We start from the raw sequence: 21,028 nt of genomic DNA, 5'->3' as shown, positions 1-21,028 counted from the left end.
TCAGGAATCACTCCTGGAAGTGTTCTGGACCATAGGGATACTAGGGATTGAGCCCATGCTGGCAAGGCAAATGCCCTATCCACTGTACTATATTTCTAGCCCCTGAGTTACAGTTACTTTTGTTTTCATTTTGATTTGGGCCACACCTGACAGTGCTCAAGTCCCCTGGCTTTGCACTCAGAGATCACTCCTAGTAGTGCTCTGAGGACCATATGGATGCTGGGATTGACCCCAGATTGGCTGTGTATAAAACTAGTGCCCTACCCCCTATTTTATCACTGTACAGCCCCTGAACAGACATTTTCTTAAAAAGGAGATACAAATGGGGGCTGATGATATGGCTTGAAGGGAGCCTTTATGCATGCGCCCCTCCCAAATAACTTACTTTTTATTTTCAGTTTTTTTGAAAGGAAACACAGGCTGGGGAGATAGTACAGTAGGCCTTGCGTGTGGCTGACCTGGGTTTCATTCTTGGAACCTCAATAGCATTCTAAGCCCTGTCAGAAGTGATCCCTGAGTGTAGAGACAGGAGTCAGCCCTGAGCAAAGCCTGATGTGGGCTGAAAACCAATATAAATAGATAAATAATAAATAGATAAAAAGAAAGATGCATAAATGTCAATCAGCCCATGAAAAAAATTCAGCAGTCTGAGCCATGAGCCAAATGTAGGCAGAGTCCTGTTCTGCCTGTGTGCGTCAGATGATAAAAATGAAAGATTGACAACATCAGACACCGACTCTCAATCAAGTTGGTGGGAATGTGAAAGAGTTGACTATTTTGGGAAAAGATCTGGCAGTCTGTTTGAAATATATTCAGTGCCCAACAATTCTATTCCTAGGATTTTACTCGAGATAAATGGAAACATATGCGCATTACAAAGCCTCCATAGGCATGTTCAGCGCAACTTTATTATTTATAATAACCCAAACTAAAAACAGACTGACCACCCACCAGGAGGAGGAAAATGGTTCTAAAAAGTTAGTTTCCAGTCAGAGGGACAGTGCTCAAAGGGCTGGAGCACAGGCCTGCCGTTGCAGACCCTGGATTCCATCCCCAGTACCATATGGTCGCTCCAGGGAGCAGCAAACCCAGAATAATTCTGAGCAGTGGGGTTTGGCCCCCAAACCAAAAGCAAATTTCTTTTTTAATGTTGAGGACTTGGGGGCCAGAGCGATAGTACAGCGGGTACTATCTGGGCACACAGCCGGCCCAGGTTCAATCCACAGCATCTCATTTAGTCCCTCAAACATCACCAGGAGTAATTCCTGAGTGCAGAGCCAGAGGTAATCCTTGAGCATCACCAGAGAAGTCAATTTTTGAGGGTAAAAGTCATTACTAGGGGAGAATATATTTGTGTATGTGTGTGTATGTGTATGTGTGTATGTGCCACACCTGATGGTGCTCAGGTCTTACTCCTGGTTCTGTGCTCAGAGAATCATTTCTGGCAGTGTCTGGGAACCATAGATGGTGCTAGGGATGAGATTGGATCAGCTGCATGTAAAGCAAGAGCCTTATCTATTCTATCTTGCTGTCCCCTAAATATCACAAGCTGTGCCCAGCCCCAAAATATTCTTATCCAAATGAGTTCTGTTAGAGTGCTAGATTCCAGCAGCTCCACCGGAAATACCTCAAGACTAGTTTAGAGTTCTAAGCTGGAAGAGGGATGTGACTGGAAATGATAAATTGGGATATAAGCTATGTCATCAGCATTTAGTTGGTAATGATGACCTGTGAGGATATCTGGAGAGAGCATAAAAAAGGGGGTTTGCCCCCAGAGATCCTAAGGAAGAAGGAAATAAACAAGTTCCATGGGGAGGGGAAGGAGTCAGCAAAGGTTTTTCCATCAAGAGAGAGGTGTTCCATTCCGGAGGTGCAGCTGGCCCAGGTGAGGTGTCACTGGTTGAATTAAGGGTCAAGTGGCAACAACGCTGCTAGGAGAGTAAGAGGAGAGGCAAGAGAGTCACTGCCTTGCATGGTAGGCCCTACGTTTGATCTCTGGCACCACTGAAATTAAGAGAGGACAGGCTGCTGAGACAGTACAGCGGGAAGGCGATTGCCTTGTATGCTGCTGCCTTGGTTGTGACCCTGGTTTGCATCTCCGCCACCACTCGTGGTCCTCTGAGCATTAAGCCAGAAATAGCTTCTGAGCACTGCTGGGTGTGCACTCTGCTCCCCCACAGCCCATGAAAGGGCAACACAGAAACTGGCAGAAATGTTTTATTGGGGGCAGGGAGACCAAACCTGGTGATGCTCAGGAACCATATGGGTTCTGAACTCTGAACTCTGAACTGAACTCTGAACTCTGAACTGGTTCCTGGCTCTGAACTCAGGAATTACTCCTGGTGGTGCTCAGGAACCATATGGGATATCAGGGATTGAACCCAGGTTGGCCGGGTGTACCATCTCTCTGGTCCCCAAACTTTTCAAAAAAAGTTTACCAGCAGTGCTCAGGGCTTCTCCTGGCTTATAGCTAGAGTAGGCAAAACTCCCTCCGTATCAGGTGCTGCACAGGGCATGGAAAGCGCCTCCCTCTGGCAAAGCACATGCTTCAGACTAGAGCTCTGCCTCTTGGCTCTCCATCTATCCACCTGTTTTTTTTTTTTCTTTTTTGGGTCACACCCAGCGATATTCAGGGGTTGCTCTGTGCTCAGGAATTACTCCTGGCGGCTTGGTGCTCAGGGGACCATATAGGATGCTGGGGATCGAACCCAGGTTGGCTGTGTGCAAGGCAAATGCCCTACCTGGTGTGCTATCGCTCTGCCCCCCCCCCCAACTACTTTTTATTTATTTATTTATTTATTTATTTATTTATTTTTGGGTCACACCTGGCGATGCACAGAGGTTACTCTTGGCTTTGCACTCAGGAATTACCCCTGGCCGTGCTCAGGGGACCATATGGGATGCTGGGATTTGAACCCGGGTTGGCCACGTGCAAGGCAAACGCCCTACCCGCTGTGCTATCTCTCCAGCCCCCCCAACTGCTTTTTAAAAAATGATCTAAATGCCGATGATAGGCACAAGAGAGATAATATGATGGGTAGGGCTCTTACCATGCACGATGCTGACACTGACACTGATTCAATCTCTGGCATTTCATATGGTCTCCTGAGCACCACCAGGAGTAATTCCTGAGTGCAGAGACAGGAGTAACCTCTGTGCATCTCCAGGTGTGACTGCCCCCCCTTCCCAATGCTGATGACAGTATTGAGGAAGAGGACTGATGGTGGAACTGAGTAATGCCAGATGTGAAGAAAAAAGGCTCCAGAACAGATGACTCTGGCTCAATTAGTGGGAGATGCCCCTTCCATAGCAAGCGATAGAAGAGAAACGGAGGGAATCAGTGAAGCTGGCAGATGCTAAGGCTGGTGCAGAAGTATTTTGGGTAGATCGTTTTTCTTTATCTCCGTAAAACTGGAGTCAGGAGGCCGACGGTGAGCAACGGTTTAAAGGAGGATGCTGGTTTGCAGAGCCAGGCTCAAAAGCCGGGTATGATATTGCTGCGGCTGCCTAGGCAGCTAGATACCCAGTAGAGCTTCCAGGAAACGCCCTGGCGCGCGTTGCCATGGCAACAAGACAGCTGGGCCAGTCCCAGGGTTAAAATGGTGGTGAACAGTAGCTGCATTGAAACATTCGAAGCAGGAATGGTGACGGTGGGTCTCTGTGTTCGTCCATGGTTCCCATGAATAATAATGATGCCAACACGCAACGGTCGGAAAATAGAAAGCTTACTGAAAAGTTGGAGAGAGGCTGGAGTGATAGTATAGCAAGTAAAGCATTTGCCTTGCACACAGACTCCCTGGGTTCAAGCCCCGGCATCCCAAAGGATCCCCCGTGCACCGCCCCCGCCCCCCCCCGCCCCCCCCTCCGGGAAGTATATTCTGGATTATACGAAATAACCCTTGAGCATCGTCAGGTGTGGCTCAAAGAGAAAAAAACAAAACGAGAGAGAAAGAAATTCCCCGACTGGGGACGAGAACGTTAGTATAGTTTGTGTGTGTGTGTGTTTTTAAAAAAATTATTTGATTTTATGTTTTTTGGTCCACACCCAGCAATGCTCAGGGGTTGCTCCTGGCTCTGTACTCAGATATCTCTTCTGGCGGTCCTCGGGGGACCATATGGGATACTGAGGATCGAACCCCGGTCGGCCACATGCAAGATATGTGCCCTACCTACTCTACTATTGCTCTGGCACCCTCATTTTGTGTTTGTGGCTTTTTTTTTTTTTTTTAAGTTAAGGGGCTGGAGCAATAGCACAGCGGGTAGGGCGTTTGCCTTGCACGCGGCCGACCAGGGTTCGATTCTCAGCATCCCATATGGTCCCCCAAGCGCTGCCAGGAGTAATTCCTGAGTGCGTGAGCCAGGAGTAACCCCTGTGCATCGCCGGGTGTGACCCAAAAAGCTAAAAAATAAAAAAAAAATTTTTGTTACACCAGGTGATGCTTTGGGGTTACTCCTGGCTTTGCACTCATGAATTACCCCTGGCTGTGCTTAAGGGACTTTATGGGATGTCGGGATTGAACCCAGGTCAGCAGCACGCAAGACAAGCTTCCTACCTGCTCTACTATTCCCCCGGATCTGTTTATTTTCTTGTTTTGTTTCTGTATAATAGAAAAATTGGGTCGCAGTGTTACTTGAGAAGTAACAAGAGTGTTACAGCGAATGTAAGGATGATACAGGGTGGTGTGGCTAGATACCCCATAGCTTCTTTTTAGTTTTTTTTGCTTTTTGGGTCACACCTGGCAATGCACAGGGGTTACTCCTGGCTCTGCACTCAGGAATTACTCCTGGCGGTGCTCAGGGGACCATATGGGGTGCTGGGAATCGAACCTGGGCCGACCGAGTGCAAGGCAAACACCCTACCCGCTGTGCTATCGCTCCAGCACCCCCATAGCCTTTTGGATTGAGCCTAAGGCCGGGGCACAATCTATGATCTTGGGGGGATTGTTAACTTCCCAAAATCAGAGCTCAGGAATTCTCAGGAATGTCACATTAAAAAAAAAAAGGTAGGACGGGTGCAGTCGGAAACGGGTCTTCTCCCTGCCGCTGGCAAGGGGAAACTGAGGCTTCCTCTTTACTAGTCGGGTGAGGCGCGGATTGAGGCGCACAGAGGACACAGAGGCCACTTCAGCGGGACCGCCCACCGCGAAGGAGACGTCAGGTCTCCGCGCCAGAGTCTTTAGCGTCATCACCGCGCGACGCTGACGCGCGACGGGACGTCCGCCCGGAAGTGAGCTGCTCTGCTGGCTGCAAAAGTGGCCGCGGCTTCACCGCCGACCCTGTCCGGGGAGAGAGCGCCTGAACTGTCAGACTCAGTTTCTTCTCCATCCCTTCCCGGTTGTGGAGTGTTGCAGGTCCGCGTAGGGGAGAACCTGCTCCGCCACCATGGGGGGCGGAGACCTGGTAAGTGCGGGGGGCCGGGGCGGGGGCGGCCGGAGCCGGAGACCGAGTGGGGCCCGGGACTGACGCTGGCCGCGGTGGGCAAGGTTCACACAAGTCTGGGTTATGGGGAAAGGGAACATCCACTCTAGGAAGGTGACGGATCACGCAGGCCACTGAGGGATCGGTCCGAGACTGGGGAGATGTGCGAAGTGTGTGGCCGACGGCGTGGCGAGGTTTGGTTTTGGACTTTATGCCCCGACGATCCCTGCGGCTGGAAACGATCGGAATGGGGAGGGAGTTGGAGCACGGCTGGCAAAAGAAGGCGGGTGTGGGGGACTGTCCTGTAGGCTTTGCTTTATATCACCGGTTTTAAGACATGTCCCAATTCAATGAGAAGTTTAGAGCCTTGTCCGGACCTTTGGGCGGGGTGGTTTGTGGCCCGTTCTCCTTGCCCTGAGCAGCGTTCTCAAGTCGACTTGAAACCCCAACGGGTGTTTTTCACGCCCTCCTCTGTGCTTTTTGTTTTGTTTTTGATCTACAACCGACTGTGCTCAGGGCTCACTCCTAGCTTGGAGCTCAGGGATCACTCTTGGTGGGCTCGAGCTGACTTGGGGTTGAGCCACCTGGGGGGCTGGGGTTGGAACCCAGGTCAGCCACGTGCAAGTCTTTACCTTACCCGCTGTGCCATCTCTTTGGCCCATACCCACCTCTGACTTCTACTCCTTGGGTGCTGCGTTTTTATCTGCAGTGCTTTTGCTGGATATCAGTTGCTTGACCGTTTCTTTTAAACTAGAGTTCATTTCTAGAGGGCTGAGATTTCAAATAGAGCAAATGTACCCATTAGAGTAAGGTGGAAAAATACCAGACTCTTCAAAGCGTAGCTAATAGAGTCAGTAAATAGATCAGTTCGGCCATCTGTCAGTAGAGGTATTAGAATGTGTCAGGTATTGTCCAGTAGAATGAGTTCCAAGCTTCCATCCAGGCTGATCTAATTGAGTATTTATTTGATAGGTACTCACATTCAGGGACAAGAGGCCTCGAATCCAGGGTTTCTCAACCCTTATCCTTTTAAGATTTGGGCCAGAACAATTCTTTATTGTGTGAGTGAGAATGGGGTGGGGCATTGTAGGATGTTTAGCAGCTTCCTTGGCCTCTGTTTACTAGCTGCCAGTTGCAAACCCCCCCCCCCCCTTTGTGATAAACAAATATGTCTCCAAACATTGTCAAATGTTCCTTGGTGGGTCATTATCATCCATGTGGAAGCGGAGAGAAGAGGACCAGAATAAGGATAGAAGGAAGGAGGATTAGACACCCGACCTGAGGAGGGAAAAGAAGGATGGGGAGGGAAAGAAAAAAGCCTTCATTGATGGATACCTTCCACATGCAGGAACTTGGTGGCACTTCTCAGTTAGACAGCGTTGTTTTGGGGCCACACCTGGCAGTGCTCAGGGCTTACTCCCGATTCTGCATTCAGCAGTCTTGGCAGTGCATGGGGGTTCCGTATGGGGTGCCAGGGATCAAACTTGGGCCAGCTGTGTGCAAGGCAAGTGTCCTCCCCACTGTACTGTGGCTCCACTCCAGCCCCTGCATGTCAATCTTGGCCCTGACCAACCTTGACTTCTTCAACCCACTCTTCACGTGCTAGCCCCTCCTGCCTCTCAACCTGCCAGAGACTGTTTTGCTGCCTCTGTCAGCAGGACCAACTCCAGCCCTTCAGTGTGGTTTGTGGGCTCTTTAATCTCTTGCTTAGTTGGCTTCATCTTGAGCCACCTGCCCATCAGCCTGCTCAGCCTCTCAGTCCCATGTTGAATGATTTGTATGTTCTTGCCACCGGACCTGCAATTAATTATGTGGACTGTGTCCTGTGTTTTGAAATCTGCCCCCCCTTCCCCAACCTCCTGCACCGCTGGCTAATTTTTAATTGTTCTTAGCTGTTACTTCCTTCAGGAATGCTGCCCTGATGGGGAAGCAGAACCAAGGCAGTGATTCATGGGGAGGCTGGAGAGGAGAGGGAGAAGGGGAGATCAGAACCAAGAGGGAGATTCCCTGGAGGGAAAGCTGGAGAGGTGCTTGGCAGGGTTTGTAAATCAGGCTGGTGCAAGGCAAGTTCAGGTGAAATGATTCTCGGAGAAGCCAGTTGTGCTCAGACAGTGAATGCCACTTGCTTTTGAGTCGGCACCATGCCCCAGACCTCTTGTGTAGTCCTTGCCAACCCTCCCTTTGGCTGCTGCCAAGGGAAGTCAGACTCTGGGAAGGGCCTTCACTCTATCCTGAAGCTCTGTAGACTCGAACACAGATGTGTGGGCTCTCCCGAATGGCACCAGCTTTGCCATTGTTACAGATCTGTTGCCTGGCACGCGTCTGCCTTGGCAGGATAGGCAAGTCAGGGCCTGTTATCTTCACCAGTCAACCCAGCCCCTGAGTTGTTTCTGTTCGTTGTTTGTTTTGGGGCTAGCCCCAACAGTGCTGGGGGTCAGCCTCGGGAGTCCTGCATGCACAGCACGGGGTTCAGCCCTTTGAGCCATCGCCCTGGTCCCCCTGAGTTGTTCCTCTCCTCCTCTCTTGTGCTACAGAACCTGAAGAAGAGCTGGCACCCACAAACCCTCCGCAATGTGGAGAAAGTGTGGAAGGCCGAGCAGAAGCATGAGGCCGAGCGGAAGAAGATCGAGGAGCTTCAGCGGGAGCTGCGGGAGGAGCGGGCCCGGGAGGAGATGCAGCGCTACGCTGAGGATGTCGGTGCTGTCAAGTAAGCCAGGAGCAGAGGGTGCGGCTGGGAGGGAGGCTGCGGGTGTCCCTGTACGCAGGTGCCCCAGCAGGGGTCGCCCGGCAGTCCCCTCACAGGAGTCAGACTAAGGTGGGGCGGGGAGTGGCTTTGTAGACCTAGGCTCACCACGGGACGGAGGGCAAGTTTGGGAGCTGCGACTGTCTCCGTAGAACCAGGGGAGTGAGAATACCTAATTCCTGAAGGGGTGTTGAGGCTCAGATAAAGTAACATGTTCACAGCTGCCGCTCACATCCATGCTCAGGGGAGAGGCCAGCTGAGCGTTGCCGCAGCTCTGCCTCTCGGTGGCAAGTCGATGACTGGGGATTGTTTTTATGCTTTGTTTGTTTTAGGCCACATCTGGCGGTGCTTAGGGCTTTGTCCTGTCTCTGCACTCAGGGATCACTCTTGGCAGGGCTTGGGGGACCACATGGGATGCTGGGGATCAAACTCGAGTTAACTGCATGCAAAGCAAGCTCCCAGCCCGCTGTGCTATCACTCTGGCCCCAGCCCGATTTTTCTTTAAAAATTAGAATTACACCAAAAAGTCATACGAAGAAACACTTAGGGTAACGTTATAGAGATGAGTGCTTTCTGGACTGTTCCATCCTTACAGTGTGAGTTATGGAAATGGTGCTTCCACACCTGCTCTTGGGAGTCTAGCCTGCCTTTATTGTGTGTGTCACTGTTTAGTTTTCTAGCCGCCATTTTCTCTGAACTGCAGGGGGATATTTGCTTGACATAATAATGGGACATAATCTGGTTCCCCTCTTTTGGCTCGAAAGCAAAATTAACTTCCTGTGTTATCCTCCTGACCTTTCCTCGTCATCCCCTCAAATGTAGTAGTATTTCTGGTGCTAATGTGACAGTAAGCACCCAAATGTAAAATAAACAAAATTCTGTGAATTATTAGTTGCTTCTGAGTCACCTCTACGTGAAAATATAGAGACTTTGTAAAGAACTATCAAGAAGCTCTGAGCAGAGACCCCATAACTCAGATTAAGGGGTATCGTTTTCCCCCCAGAAACTGTGTGTGTGGAAGCTGCCCTGCGGGGCGCCGAGTCTGCCCGTGACTGTGCTCACCTTTACTGTGTCTTCAGGGCTTGTGTAGGCTTGCAGGAGTCTGCAGTTTCTTTGACACTGTGCTCTCTAACCTTGAACTAGGAAAAAAGAAGAAAAACTGGACTGGATGTATCAGGGCCCAGGGGGGATGGTGAACCGGGATGAGTACTTGCTGGGACGCCCCATCGACAAGTACGTGTTTGAGAAGACAGAGGAGAAGGAGGCGGGCTGCTCTTCTGAGACAGGCCTCCTCCCTGGCTCCATCTTTGCCCCATCAGGTGCCAATTCTCTTCTTGACATGGCCAGCAAAATCCGGGAGGACCCGCTGTTCATCATCAGGTATGGAGGAGCACTGGGGAGGGAGCATTTGTTCCGGGGATGTTACCCAGCCTCTGCTAAGACCCTTGATGCCCTCACCTCCGAGTTTGTTTCCCGTTGAGTTTCTGTCCTATGAAAAGATCAGGCTCCTTTTGGGCTTCCTGAGACTCGATTAAAGGACCGGATGTAGGCCACAGGACCAGAGATTGGCAGACTGTCTAGGCCAGACCAGGTTGATGCATTTAGCATTTAGCATACCAGAGAAGGTAGGAGGTGGAAGGAAGCTGGGAAATATGGTAACTTTTCCTTTGTTCCTTTGCTTTTGGGCTACACTAAGCTGCGCTCAGGGCTGACTCCTGGCTCTTAGCTCAGGGATCACTCAGGGTACCACATGGGGTGCCAGAGATTGAATGTGGGTCAGCCATGTGTAAGGCAAATGCCCTACTTGCTGTACTATCACTCCAGCCCCAGAAGCACGCTCTTTTTTTTTGTTTGTTTGTTTTTGTTTTTGTTTTTGGGTCACACCTGGCGATGCACAGGGGTTATTCCTGGTTCTGCACTCAGGAATTACTCCTGGCGGTGCTCAGGGGACCATATGGGATGCTGGGATTTGAACCCGGGTCGGCCGTGTGCAAGGCAAACGCCCTACCCGCTATGCTATCACTCCAGCCCCTCACGCTCTTTTTTTTACTTTTTGGGTCACACCCAGAGATGCTCAGAGGTTACTCCTGGCTCTGTACTCAGGAATTAACTCCTGGCAGTGCTCAGGGGACCATATGGGATGCTGGGTATCGAACCTGGGTCGGCCGCATGCAAGGCAAATGCCCTACCTGCTGTGCTATCGCTCCAGCCCTCCAGAAGCGTTCTTGAGAGGGGACACTCCGCTGTCTTTCATTGGCACTTGCCCTGTTGGCAGTGGCTGTGGTGCTGAATGGAATGTTGCAGCCAGCTGAATGTTGCAGTCCAGACTGACAGTGTTTCCTGGATGGTTGGGAGGCTCTAAGCATGAGGCCTAATGAGAAACAGATCAAACTCACTTTCCTGCATAACCCGGAGCCTGTGTTAACCTAACCTGCAGTTCTGTATAAAGGGCTGAGGAAGAGTTCTGGCTTTTTTTGTTCTTTGCTACACTTTTGGTTTTGGGTGACAGCTGGCAGTGGTCAGGGGCGATTCTTGGCTCTGTGCGCGAGTTAATCCTCAGTGGTTCTGGGTTTTAATGCATACAAGGCAAGCACCTTACCTCCTATACTATCTCTCTGGCCCTCAAACATGATTTTATTGTATCATGTTTTTGTTTTGGAGCCACACACATAAGGCAGTGCTCAGAGCTTACTAGCCAGGGATTGAACCTGAGTCTATCTATATGCAAGGCAGACATCTTAATTTTTTTTTTTTAATTTTGGTTTTGGGTCCCCGTGGCAGTGCTCAGATCTTACTCCTGGCTCTGTGGTTAAGGATCACTCCTGGCAGGGCTCAGGGGACCATGTAGGATGCTGTTGACTGAATGTGGACTGGTCATATATAAGGCAAGCTCCCTGTCCACTGTACTATCTTTCCAGCCCAATTATGATTTATTGTTTTTATTTTTGGAGGAGCCAGACCCTTCATGATCGGGGTTAGTTCTGGCTCTTCATTCCAAAGTTACTCCTGTCAGTGCTTGAGGGACCATGTGGAATGCTGGGGATTGAACATAAGTCAGCGTGTGCAAGTCAAGTGCCCTACATGCTGTACTATCTCTAGTCCCCTAATTATGGTTAAAAAAAAAAAAGTTTTTTCCTCTCTCTTTCCCTAGAAAGAAAGAGGAAGAGAAAAAAAGAGAGGTATTGAATAATCCTGTGAAAATGAAGAAAATCAAAGAATTGGTAAGTAATGCATCCAATAAATGCCAGTAATATCTTTTAGCTACTTACCATGAGAACATCTCTCATTCTTTTGTTTTTCTGGGCCACACCCAGTGATACTCAGAGTTTACCCCTGGCTCTGTACTCAGGGATCACTCCTCACGGGCCTGGGGGGACAATATGGGGTGCTGGGGGTTGAACCTGGGTCTGCCGCGTGCAAGGCAAGCGCCCTACCCTCGATACTATCACTCCAGCCCCCTCATTCTTTTTGGTTTTGTTTGTTTTGGGGCCACACCTTGCTATTTTTTTTTTCTGTTTGGGTCACACCCAGCGATGCTCAGGGGTTACTCCTGGCTCTGCACTCAGGAATTACTCCTGGCGGTGCTCAGGGGACCATATGGGGTGCTGGGAATCGAACCCGGGTTGGCCGCGTGCAAGGCAAATGCCCTACCCGCTGTGCTATCGCTCCAGCCCTTCCTTGCTATTCTTAGAGCTTATTACTGTCTCTGTGCTCAGAAATCACTGCTGGTGTGCTCAGGGATGGTAGGGATTGAACTGAGTTGGCCGTGTGCAAGGGAAGCCCCTCCCCATGGTGCTGATGCCCTGGCCTCACTCATTTTTATGAGAGATTGGAGGAAGGGTGTTTTAGAGCCATTCCTGGGGCATTATTCCATCTTTATTCTTCACACTCAGTTTGATTTCATCTTTCACATATGTTGGTTAAAAAAGTGCCATGTGATGTTATTTTTTTCTAGAACATGAGGTGTCAGGGGGTCTGATTGTGGAAAGCATGATCAGTCTTTGTTTGTTTTGGGGCCATATTTGGCCACGCTTAGGGCTTACTCCTGGCTCTACGCTCAGGAATTACTCCTGGTGGGGCCTGGAGTGCTGGGGGGTTGAACCCAGGTTGGCCTCGTGTGAGGCAAGCACCCTCCCCACTGTGCTGTCATCTTTCCAACCCCTAGCACGATCCGTTTCATAGGGTGTGTTTAGGCGCCAAGGGGTGGGGTCAAGCTTTGAAAGCCCCCTTGTCTTCATGTCACTTTAGGTGACTGTGTTCAGATCGATGCTAAGGAAAACTCAAAGATTGGTCTTGCAGGCCTGGAGAGAGCATGCAGGGATGAAGGCACTTGCCTAGCATGAGGCCGACCCTGTTTTGGTATCCACTACTGCATATGGTCCCCTGAGCATCCCCAAGGATCATTCCTCAGCACAAAGCCAGGAGTGGCAAGGACAGAAAGATTGATTTTGCAGTCCTATAGTGTTGGATTTCTTTTTCTTGTGGGGGGTTTTTGGGCTATACCCAGTGGTCCTCTCGTTTTTTGTTTTTTTTTTTTTTTTTGCTTTTTGGGTCGCACCTGGCAATGCACAGGGGTTACTCCTGGTTCTGCACTCAGGAATCACCCCTGGTGGTGCTCAGGGGACCATATGGGATGCTGGGAATTGAACCCGGGTCAGCCGCGTGCAAGGCAAATGCCCTACCCGCTGTGCTATTGCTCCAGCCCCCCCCCCCCCCCCGTGGTCCTCTCTTATGGGTCTCATGGTACTGTGTATCCTGGGGATCGAAAAAGGTCAGTTGCATGCAGGAAAGTGCCTTAACCTTTGTACTCTCTCTGTGGCCTAAAGATGGGGTTCTTTTGACATGGAAAGGAAACTCCCAGGGATTTATTTTTTTTCCCCCAGTTTTTGGACTGTACCCCTCAGTGCTCAGGGATTACTCCAGCGAATGCTCAGGGGACCATTGGGATGCCAGGGATTGAACCCAGGTTGACTGCAAGACAGTTGCCCTAGCAGCTGTACCGTTGCTCTGGCCTCACCCAGGGGTATTTAAAGCCACAGATTTCTGGGCCCAGAGAGATAGATGGTCTTTGAGTACCGCCAAGGGTCACTCCTGAGCACAGCCAGGAGTAGTTCCAGAACACCAATGTGTGTGGCCCCAGAGCAAACGAAATGCCATGGGACCCCCCGCCCCTACCCCACCTCCAGATTCCTGCCCCAGACTCTGTTCAGTGGTCTCAGTGCTTTTGAGTCCAGCCACAGCCAACACCCTCTAAAAACTCGTGAGCGTGTCTGGGACCCCCCAAGACTCAGAGGCCTGGAATCAAGTGTGTGACACCATGGTCCCCTTCTGGAGACCGATGAGGGTCTCACTCGCCTGGTATTGTTTTCTGGGCATTTTCCAGTTACAAATGAGTCTGGAAAAGAAAGAGAAGAAGAAGAAGAAGGAGAAGAAGAAGAAGCACAAGAAGCACAAGCACAGAAGCTCCAGCAGCGACCGCGACAGCAGTGAGGACGAGCGGAGCCGGCGGAGGTGAGAGCGCGGTGGCAGGGCTGCCCTGGCCCCAGTTGCTCTGTCCTTCACCCTCTAGGTCTGTCCACTGCGCCTGCTCGCTGCCAGGCCTGCCCATTGCTGAGGGGTCTGGGGGCAGCTTGGTCACAGGCCTCTGCGCTTGCCAAGGAAAGCCAGCCCTAGAGTTAGCTCCCTGGGGAGCTTAGCATGACCCCCGACAGAACTGACCGTGCCCTGTCGCGGGGTATTCAGTCCAGCCCCCCGCGTGCACCCCTCTGACCTCGGCCGCTTGCTCCAGAGGAGGGGCTTCCAGGCAGGCTTTTCTGTTCCCGGAGGCAAGGGCTCCTGCGTGCCCGTCCCAGGCACCGTCTCGGTGGGAGCAGCCAGTGTTGTTGAGCTGATTCACTCTTTGTGCCGGGAATAACAGCCCCAGGTGAGAGGAGAGTGTGTTCGGCGCTGGGCTGAAAGGCCCAGCCCACGGCTTTTCGCAGGAAAAACATGACCGGGCTGCCGCCTCCCGCAGCAGAGACCCTCCCCAATGAGATCCAGGCTCCCAGATCAGAGCGGCAGGGGGCGAGAGGGAACGGTGGAGGCAGGAGGTGCGCCGAGGCTGTGGAGATGTGCCTTAGACACGTAGGCGTTTTGTTTTTCAGTATGCATCTGTTTTCATCCTTTAGATCTCAGAAGAAGACCGCAAACTCCTTCCCTGTTTTGTCCAAAGTCCCTGGATATGGCTTACAGGTAAGGCCATGGGCTTCTCGAGGGCGAGACCCGGGCACGGGTGCATGTTGGATGCGGCGCATGATTTCATTTTAGGGCCCTCTCACTCCATGTGATACTTGTTCTGGTGACGTGGGTTTGATGGTGCTGTGTTCAGGGCCCGCTGAAGGCCGTACCTGGCAGTGTCTGGGAGTCCTGCCATACCAGGGATCACATTCGGGGTCTCACATGCCAGGCATGTGCTCTATCCTTGGAGCCATACTCCTGGCCCATGGATAATAACTTCTTTTTATTTGTTTGTTTTTGACTTACTCCTGGCTCTGTGTTCAGGGATCACTCCTGGCAGGGTGCCACATAGGGTCCTGGGGATCGAACCCAGTTTGGCTGTTTTCATGGCCAGGCGCCCTCTCTGCTGTACCATCTCTCCAGCCCCTGTGGGTGCAGCCTTGTAGGCATTCTGAAGACAGCTTTCCCAGGTGGTTTTGTGATGCCCTGAAGGAGCTCATCAGTCCCCGTGCTCCGCTGTGTCCATGTAGGTCCTCCCCTGCATTGCCCTGGGGCTGCTGGAGCCCTCTGTGAAGAGCTTGCATTTCTTTTCTTGGTGCTGTAGCTCAGAGACTCTGACCACAGCCAGGGACTGCGGGGGCCTCTGATGGCTGAGCCGAAGGGAGCGCACAGATGCAAGAGTCACTCCAGGTCCCGAAGTTCCTCACACTCACCTCCTAGACACGCCAGCAAGAGGAGCACCAGAGAAGCGCGGAGATCGAGGTCCCCAGGCCGAAGGTCACGATCCCCACGGCCAAGCAAACAGTGAGTCTGGGGCCTTGCTGCCAAGTGACTGTGAATGGGGGGCTGGTTCCCAGCGGGTATTTGCTTTTGGTGCTGTGTTCCTCCCGTCTTCTCCAAGAGTCTTTTGCTTTGTGATTGCCTTTTGTTTGTTTTCTTCTCCAAGAGTCTTTTGCTTTGTGATTGCCTTTTGTTTGTTTTCTGGGCCACATCCAGTGGTGCTTAGGTCTTACTCTTGGCTCTGTGCTCAGGGATCACCCCTGGTGGGCTTGAGGGACCATATGGAATGTTGGGGGATCAAATTCAGGTTGGCCGTGTGCAGGGCAAGTGCCCTACCTGCTATACTATGGCTCTGGCCTGCTTTGTTGTTACTCTTTTTTTTTGGTGTGTGTGTGGGGTCAATGCTCAGGGGTTACTCCTGGCTCTGCACTCAGGAATTACTCCTGGCAGTGCTGGGGGCCCATCTGGGATGCCAGGGATCGAACCCAGGTTGGTTGTATATAAGGCAAATGCCCTACCCCCTGTGCTATTGCTCCGGCCCCTGTTGTTGCTTTTATCTAATATTTTTTTCCACTTCAGTATTAGACTCAGGCCCTTTGATCTACATGTTTATTATTATGTATGTTTATTATTATGTATGTTTATTATTATGTATGTGTGGAATCTCAAGTGAATTTAACATCTATGTCTTCAGGCCTTTGATTTTTTGTTTGTTTGTTTGTTTGTTTTTGGGTCATATCTGGTTGTGCTCAGGGCTTACTCCTGACTCTGTACTCAGGACTCACTTCCAGAGGGCTCGGGACCATGTAGAGTGCCACGCTTGAACCCTGGTCAGCCATGTGCAAGGCAAGCGCCCTACCTATTGTGCTATTGCACAGGCCCCAGGTCCTGGTATTTTTTCCACCTTCACACTCTCTTTCTCTTTCAGTTGGATTATAATCTAAGGATTATAAGACTATTAACTTTTTTGTTGCTGAGAGACAAGCTAAAATCACTGTTGTGCCTTCTCTGTTAACAGGCACAACTCCAAGGCAAACAGGAGAGAGAGAGGCCGAACTAAGAGCCCATCTCCCAAAAAAGAGGTCTACCAAAGGCGACATGCTCCCGGGTACACCAGGTGAGTCTGGGGCAGGTGGGTCACTTCCAGCTCCGCAGACCACATCAAGCAGCTCACACCAGGCCAGATGGACTGTCTAGCCTTTTCACCAAAGCAACTTTATTTATATGTTTATATTTTGGCTTTGGGGCCACATGTGTACTCAGGGGCTGCTCCCAGCTTTGTACTTGTAGTAGGACAAACCTATGAGGTTGCTCCTGGTGTTGCCAGTTCAGTCCATCCCCTACTTACTATTTGTCGACTGACTTAGTGGTGCCAGGGACAGAGCCTTGTACCACATACTCTCAAGGCATGAGCTCTGCCTCTGAGCATTATGTCCTGGCCCTCATTTGGTCATCAGCTTTCAGCGCTCCATGAAACATAGGTAGAAGCACAAAGCAAGTAGATTTGTCTACTTGTTCATAAATTTGTTCATAGATTTGTTGATAAATTTGTCAATTTATGAACAGATTGACTCTGTGGTATCTCTCACAGTCTTCAAGCTGGTTAATTCTCAGCATTTATGAAGCAGCATTCCTGTCATAGTTTTCTGCTCTTGTTTGGTTTTTGGGCCACACGTGGTGGTGCTCAGGGCTTACTCTGCGCTCAGGGATCACTCCTGGCGGTTCTGGCAGGGACCATCTATGGTGTTGAGAATTGAACCTACGTTCAGGGCAAGCGATTTCCTCTTTATTACCTCTGTGGCCCAGAGTGCTATGCTCTGAGGCATCAGTTGAAAGGGAAGCAGGGTGGTCTCCTCGGCGGAGACGGATATGGACCGTGTGTGGTGTCAGAGTCCAGTACTGCAGTCTAGGACCAGGGGCCTTGTCTGTGCCTCTGAGAAGTGGATTCTAGGGGTGTTGGTTGCTCTAAGTCAGGTTTCAGAGGTGGTCAGCACCTTTCACACCCTCCTTTTACTGCTCAGCTTAGCTGCATGCTAGTATCACGTGGGAGGTGTTTGTTTCTAGCTCCGCCAGCCCAGTTAGCGCAATCTCAGGGGGAGGCCCCGACTTCAGTGCTTACACTTATCTAGCTATTACTCATTTCAATTTTAAAGCGCTGGAGCACTTGTACAGTGGGTAGGTCACTTGCCTTGCACTTGCCGGTACTGCATATGGTCCCCCAAGTCCCACCAGGAGTTATCCCTGAGCACAGAGCTAGGAGTAAGCCCTGAGCACCACTGGGTGTGGCCCCCAAACAAAACAAAACACAAAAAATGCCTCCTGTTCTTGGAATCTGAGAGCTGGCTCAGTGGGCTGGAGTATATGCTTTGCATGCAGAAGGCCTTGGTCCAGCACTGAGTCGAGAGTAGTCCCTGAGCATCATCAGGTGTGGCCCCCCCATACAAAAAATACATATGTACACACATATGTAATAGTAAAATAAAACCTTTCTGTTCTCTTTCTCTGATGCAATATCTTTATTGAAGTTTTTTTTTTTCCTTTTTGGGTCACATCTGGCGATGCACAGGGGTTATTCCTGGCTCTGCACTCAGGAATTACTCTTGGCGGTGCTCAGGGGACCATATGGGATGCTGGGAATCGAACCCGGGTCAGCTGCATGCAAAGCAAATGCCCTACCCTCTGTGCTATTGCTCCAGCCCCCCCCCCTTTTTTTTTTTTTTTTGCTTTTTTGGGTCACACCTGGCGATGCACAGGGGTTACTCCCGGTTTTGCACTTAGGAATTACCCCTGGCGGTGCTCAGGGGACTATATGGGATGTTGGGAATCGAACCCGGGTCGGCCGCATGCAAGGCAAACGCCCTACCTGCTGTGCTATTGCTCCAGCCCCAGGATAGCTTTTATTGAATGAAACTTATTTAGAAAGATCTGAGGAGATAGAAAGAGAGGAAATATGTGTTCAAGAGATACACAGGCTTCTCTAGAGTGGAAAAAGCAAACAAATATACATAGACAGGCAAGCAAGATACTTGTTCGAGGGAGAATGCGGGCTTAAGAGCAAAACTAAACTGAGTTTATATATGTGTGTTTTGTAGTACTTGGGTTCAAACCCAGCTCCTCATGCATGCAAGATAGGCAGACATTTTACCACCGAGCCACATCCTTGTCCCTTTGAACTGTTTTTTTAGCTGGGAGTAGTCCTGTGTCTGTATTGCCAGAGTGGTGGTACGGTGGGTAAGGCCCTTGTCTTGCATGCAGCTGGCCTGGGCTTGATGCTCGTACCTCATAGCTCTGTGAAGGAGCTCCACCAGGGGCAAGCCGTGAACATTGCCTCTTTTTTCTTGGGGGTCCACACCCAGTGGTGCTCAGGGAAGGTTACTCCTAGCTCTGTAATCAGGAATTACTCCTGGCATGCTTAAGGGACCATATGGGATGCCAGGGATTATACCCCAGTCAGCTGCACGCAAGGCCAGAGCCCTACCCGATGTACCTCTACAGTCTGGTCCCTCTACATGGCTTCTGTTGTCAGGGACTATTAGATTTCTCCAGATAAACATCCTCTGGTTTTCTGATGAACTCTTATCGGTAAGCCCTGAGCACTGGTGGGTATCGTGCAGATACTATTGCCAAACACACACAAATATTATTGCCAAACTATTGGAATATAATTATAGTAGATTTAGATTCATGATAAGGTCTCCACTTTTATATACAATGTTGCAAGAATCATCATTCCTGGGATTATTGAGTAACAATATGGAATCCGTCCCTAAAGATTTCAAACATTGTAGCGAACCACTTGACCAAGATGTGGAGAGGAAGGAAAAGTCTGCACTGAGCTGGGGTTACCTGTGGAGAGGCAGCAGTGGGCAGGGGGCCCAGAGCCCACCCTCTGTATCTTCTCTATGGAGTGTCTCTGAGTTTTGGCTGGGAGGGAAGTAGGTTCACTACAAATATTTTTGGTGTTCAACAGAAAACTCTCATCGGAAGAACTAGAGCGAAAACGACAAGAGATGATGGAAAATGCCAAGTGGCGGGAGGAAGAGAGGCTGAACACCCTCAAAAAGCATGCAAGGGATGAGGAGCGGGAGCAGAGGCTCGAGAAGTTGGACACCCGCGATGGGAAGTTCATCCAGTGAGTGCGCCTTTCCTCGAACAGCATCTCCCAGAGGGGTTAAAGGAGGCCGCGTGCAGCCTTAGTTCTGGATGCTCTTGGGTGGGTCTGTCTTCAGAGCTATGGGACTCAGCCTTCACACCACTTTTGTTACCACTCCCATCTTCTGGGCAGCTGGATTCGTAAGAAGTGAATTGTATCTTAGTCTCCTGGTCTTTTTACTTGAGGGACTAGTGGTGCTCAGGGCTTGCTCTTGGCAGTGCTTGGAATGTAGAACCGGAGTTGGCTGCATGCACAGCGGGCACCTTAACACCCCCCCTGCCCATCCCCCAGTTCCTCTCTGGCCTCAGAGCTTGTGTTTCGATAGCTGCATTATGGTTCACAATCTGTTTCTTCTCTAATTCCCAAATAGTTGACCTGCTGACAAACGTTTGTAACTGACTTTCGCCTCTCTTCTCTTCCTAGCCGCATGAAGCTAGAGAGCGCGTCCACCTCCTCCCTGGAGGACCGAGTAAAACGGAATATCTACTCTCTACAGAGAACGTCAGTCGCTCTAGAGAAGAACTTTATGAAAAGATGAAAACCCTCCTTGGCCGGTTTTCCTGAATTTTCCAGGAAGGCTGTTGATGCCTTAGAAATTCTCTTTATAAGAGTTTGAACAACTTTTTTTCACAGATGTCATAACACCACTGTTCAAAGTGACTCTCCTCCATCACTTCTGGAAACAGTGCTGCATCATTTGAGAACCAGTGTGGCTTGCTTTGTGGACTGTCTGAGATCATTGGTACCTTTTGCTGCGGGGAGAGAGCGTTTGAACTGTTTTGCTAAGGTTGGGTACTGGACCATCTAGGTGTGATCACTCATCCTGCTGCGAACTAAATTTTGGCGGCACCAGGATGGAACCCAGAGCCTCACCTACCTAAGGCAAGTGCTCTTCCGCTGAGCTGCATCCCCGTTCCTCATCTTTCTCTGGAAGCTGCTGCATGTCAACCTAGTACCCGTGTGAGCAGCCTATTCCATTGCCTCCTTGTAGACAGAACATTTCCTAAGCTTCTCTTTCTAGTCACTCAGATTGTGATTACCTGGGATAAATGAACATTGGCTGGTATCAGTGGTTACGTACAGAAAGATGTCAGGTCAGAGTAGCTCCAAAGGGCTGACAACTGGAAAACCTTACGTAAATCATCTGAACTATCTATTGAACTGCAATAATGTAGTGTGTATGTGTACAAATGTATACTTTTTTCATGTTTGTTTTTTTTAAAAAAAAAACCCAAAAGTTAGCTTTGTGAGAATATCTTATTTTATTAGTGACTTTTACTCTATAATAGAGCCATATTGAATCTTATGACACAGTAAGGCAGGACAGCTATTTTTTTTTTATTCCTCTGTAAATCTGACTAGGGGGTGCCTGGATTTGATATGTGAAGGGGAATCTATCCTTTGATGCTGTTTAGAACCTCCTGTGGCAGTGAAGTGGGAAAATGAGTTTAGGAGTCAGGCCCAAATTATCAGTATATTCCCTAGCTCTTGAGAGAAAATATAATGGAAGCTATTTATTTCACACTACATGATAAAAGGGAAGAATTTTATCATGTGGTATCTCATAATTCTACATTTTTTGCAGTTTTTTGCTAATATTTTTAAGTATTAAAATTCATGGGGAGACCAGAGATAGTACAGAGGGTAGGGTACTTCTCTTACACGTATCCCACCCCAGCCTCCCATATGGTTCCCCAATCTCTACCAGGAGTGATCCC

General features: G+C 50.1%; 1 protein-coding gene across 1 annotated transcript; it reads left to right on the top strand.

The window, feature by feature from the left end:
- The first annotated feature begins 5,224 nt into the window (after positions 1–5,224).
- CWC25 (CWC25 spliceosome associated protein homolog) lies at positions 5,225–20,551 on the top strand. Its single transcript, XM_055130263.1, has 10 exons — positions 5,225–5,400; positions 7,953–8,125; positions 9,305–9,541; positions 11,313–11,382; positions 13,545–13,672; positions 14,329–14,392; positions 14,982–15,181; positions 16,176–16,274; positions 19,128–19,289; positions 19,734–20,551. Exons 1-10 carry the CDS (start codon positions 5,383–5,385, stop codon positions 19,846–19,848), a joined length of 1,266 nt encoding a protein of 421 aa, XP_054986238.1. The 5' UTR covers positions 5,225–5,382; the 3' UTR covers positions 19,849–20,551.
- The last annotated feature ends 477 nt before the right edge of the window (positions 20,552–21,028 follow it).

The sequence above is a fragment of the Sorex araneus genome, chromosome 3, assembly GCF_027595985.1.
Source record: "Sorex araneus isolate mSorAra2 chromosome 3, mSorAra2.pri, whole genome shotgun sequence".
Classification (NCBI taxonomy): domain Eukaryota; kingdom Metazoa; phylum Chordata; class Mammalia; order Eulipotyphla; family Soricidae; genus Sorex; species Sorex araneus.
This window is presented reverse-complemented; position numbering and strand designations above follow the sequence as displayed.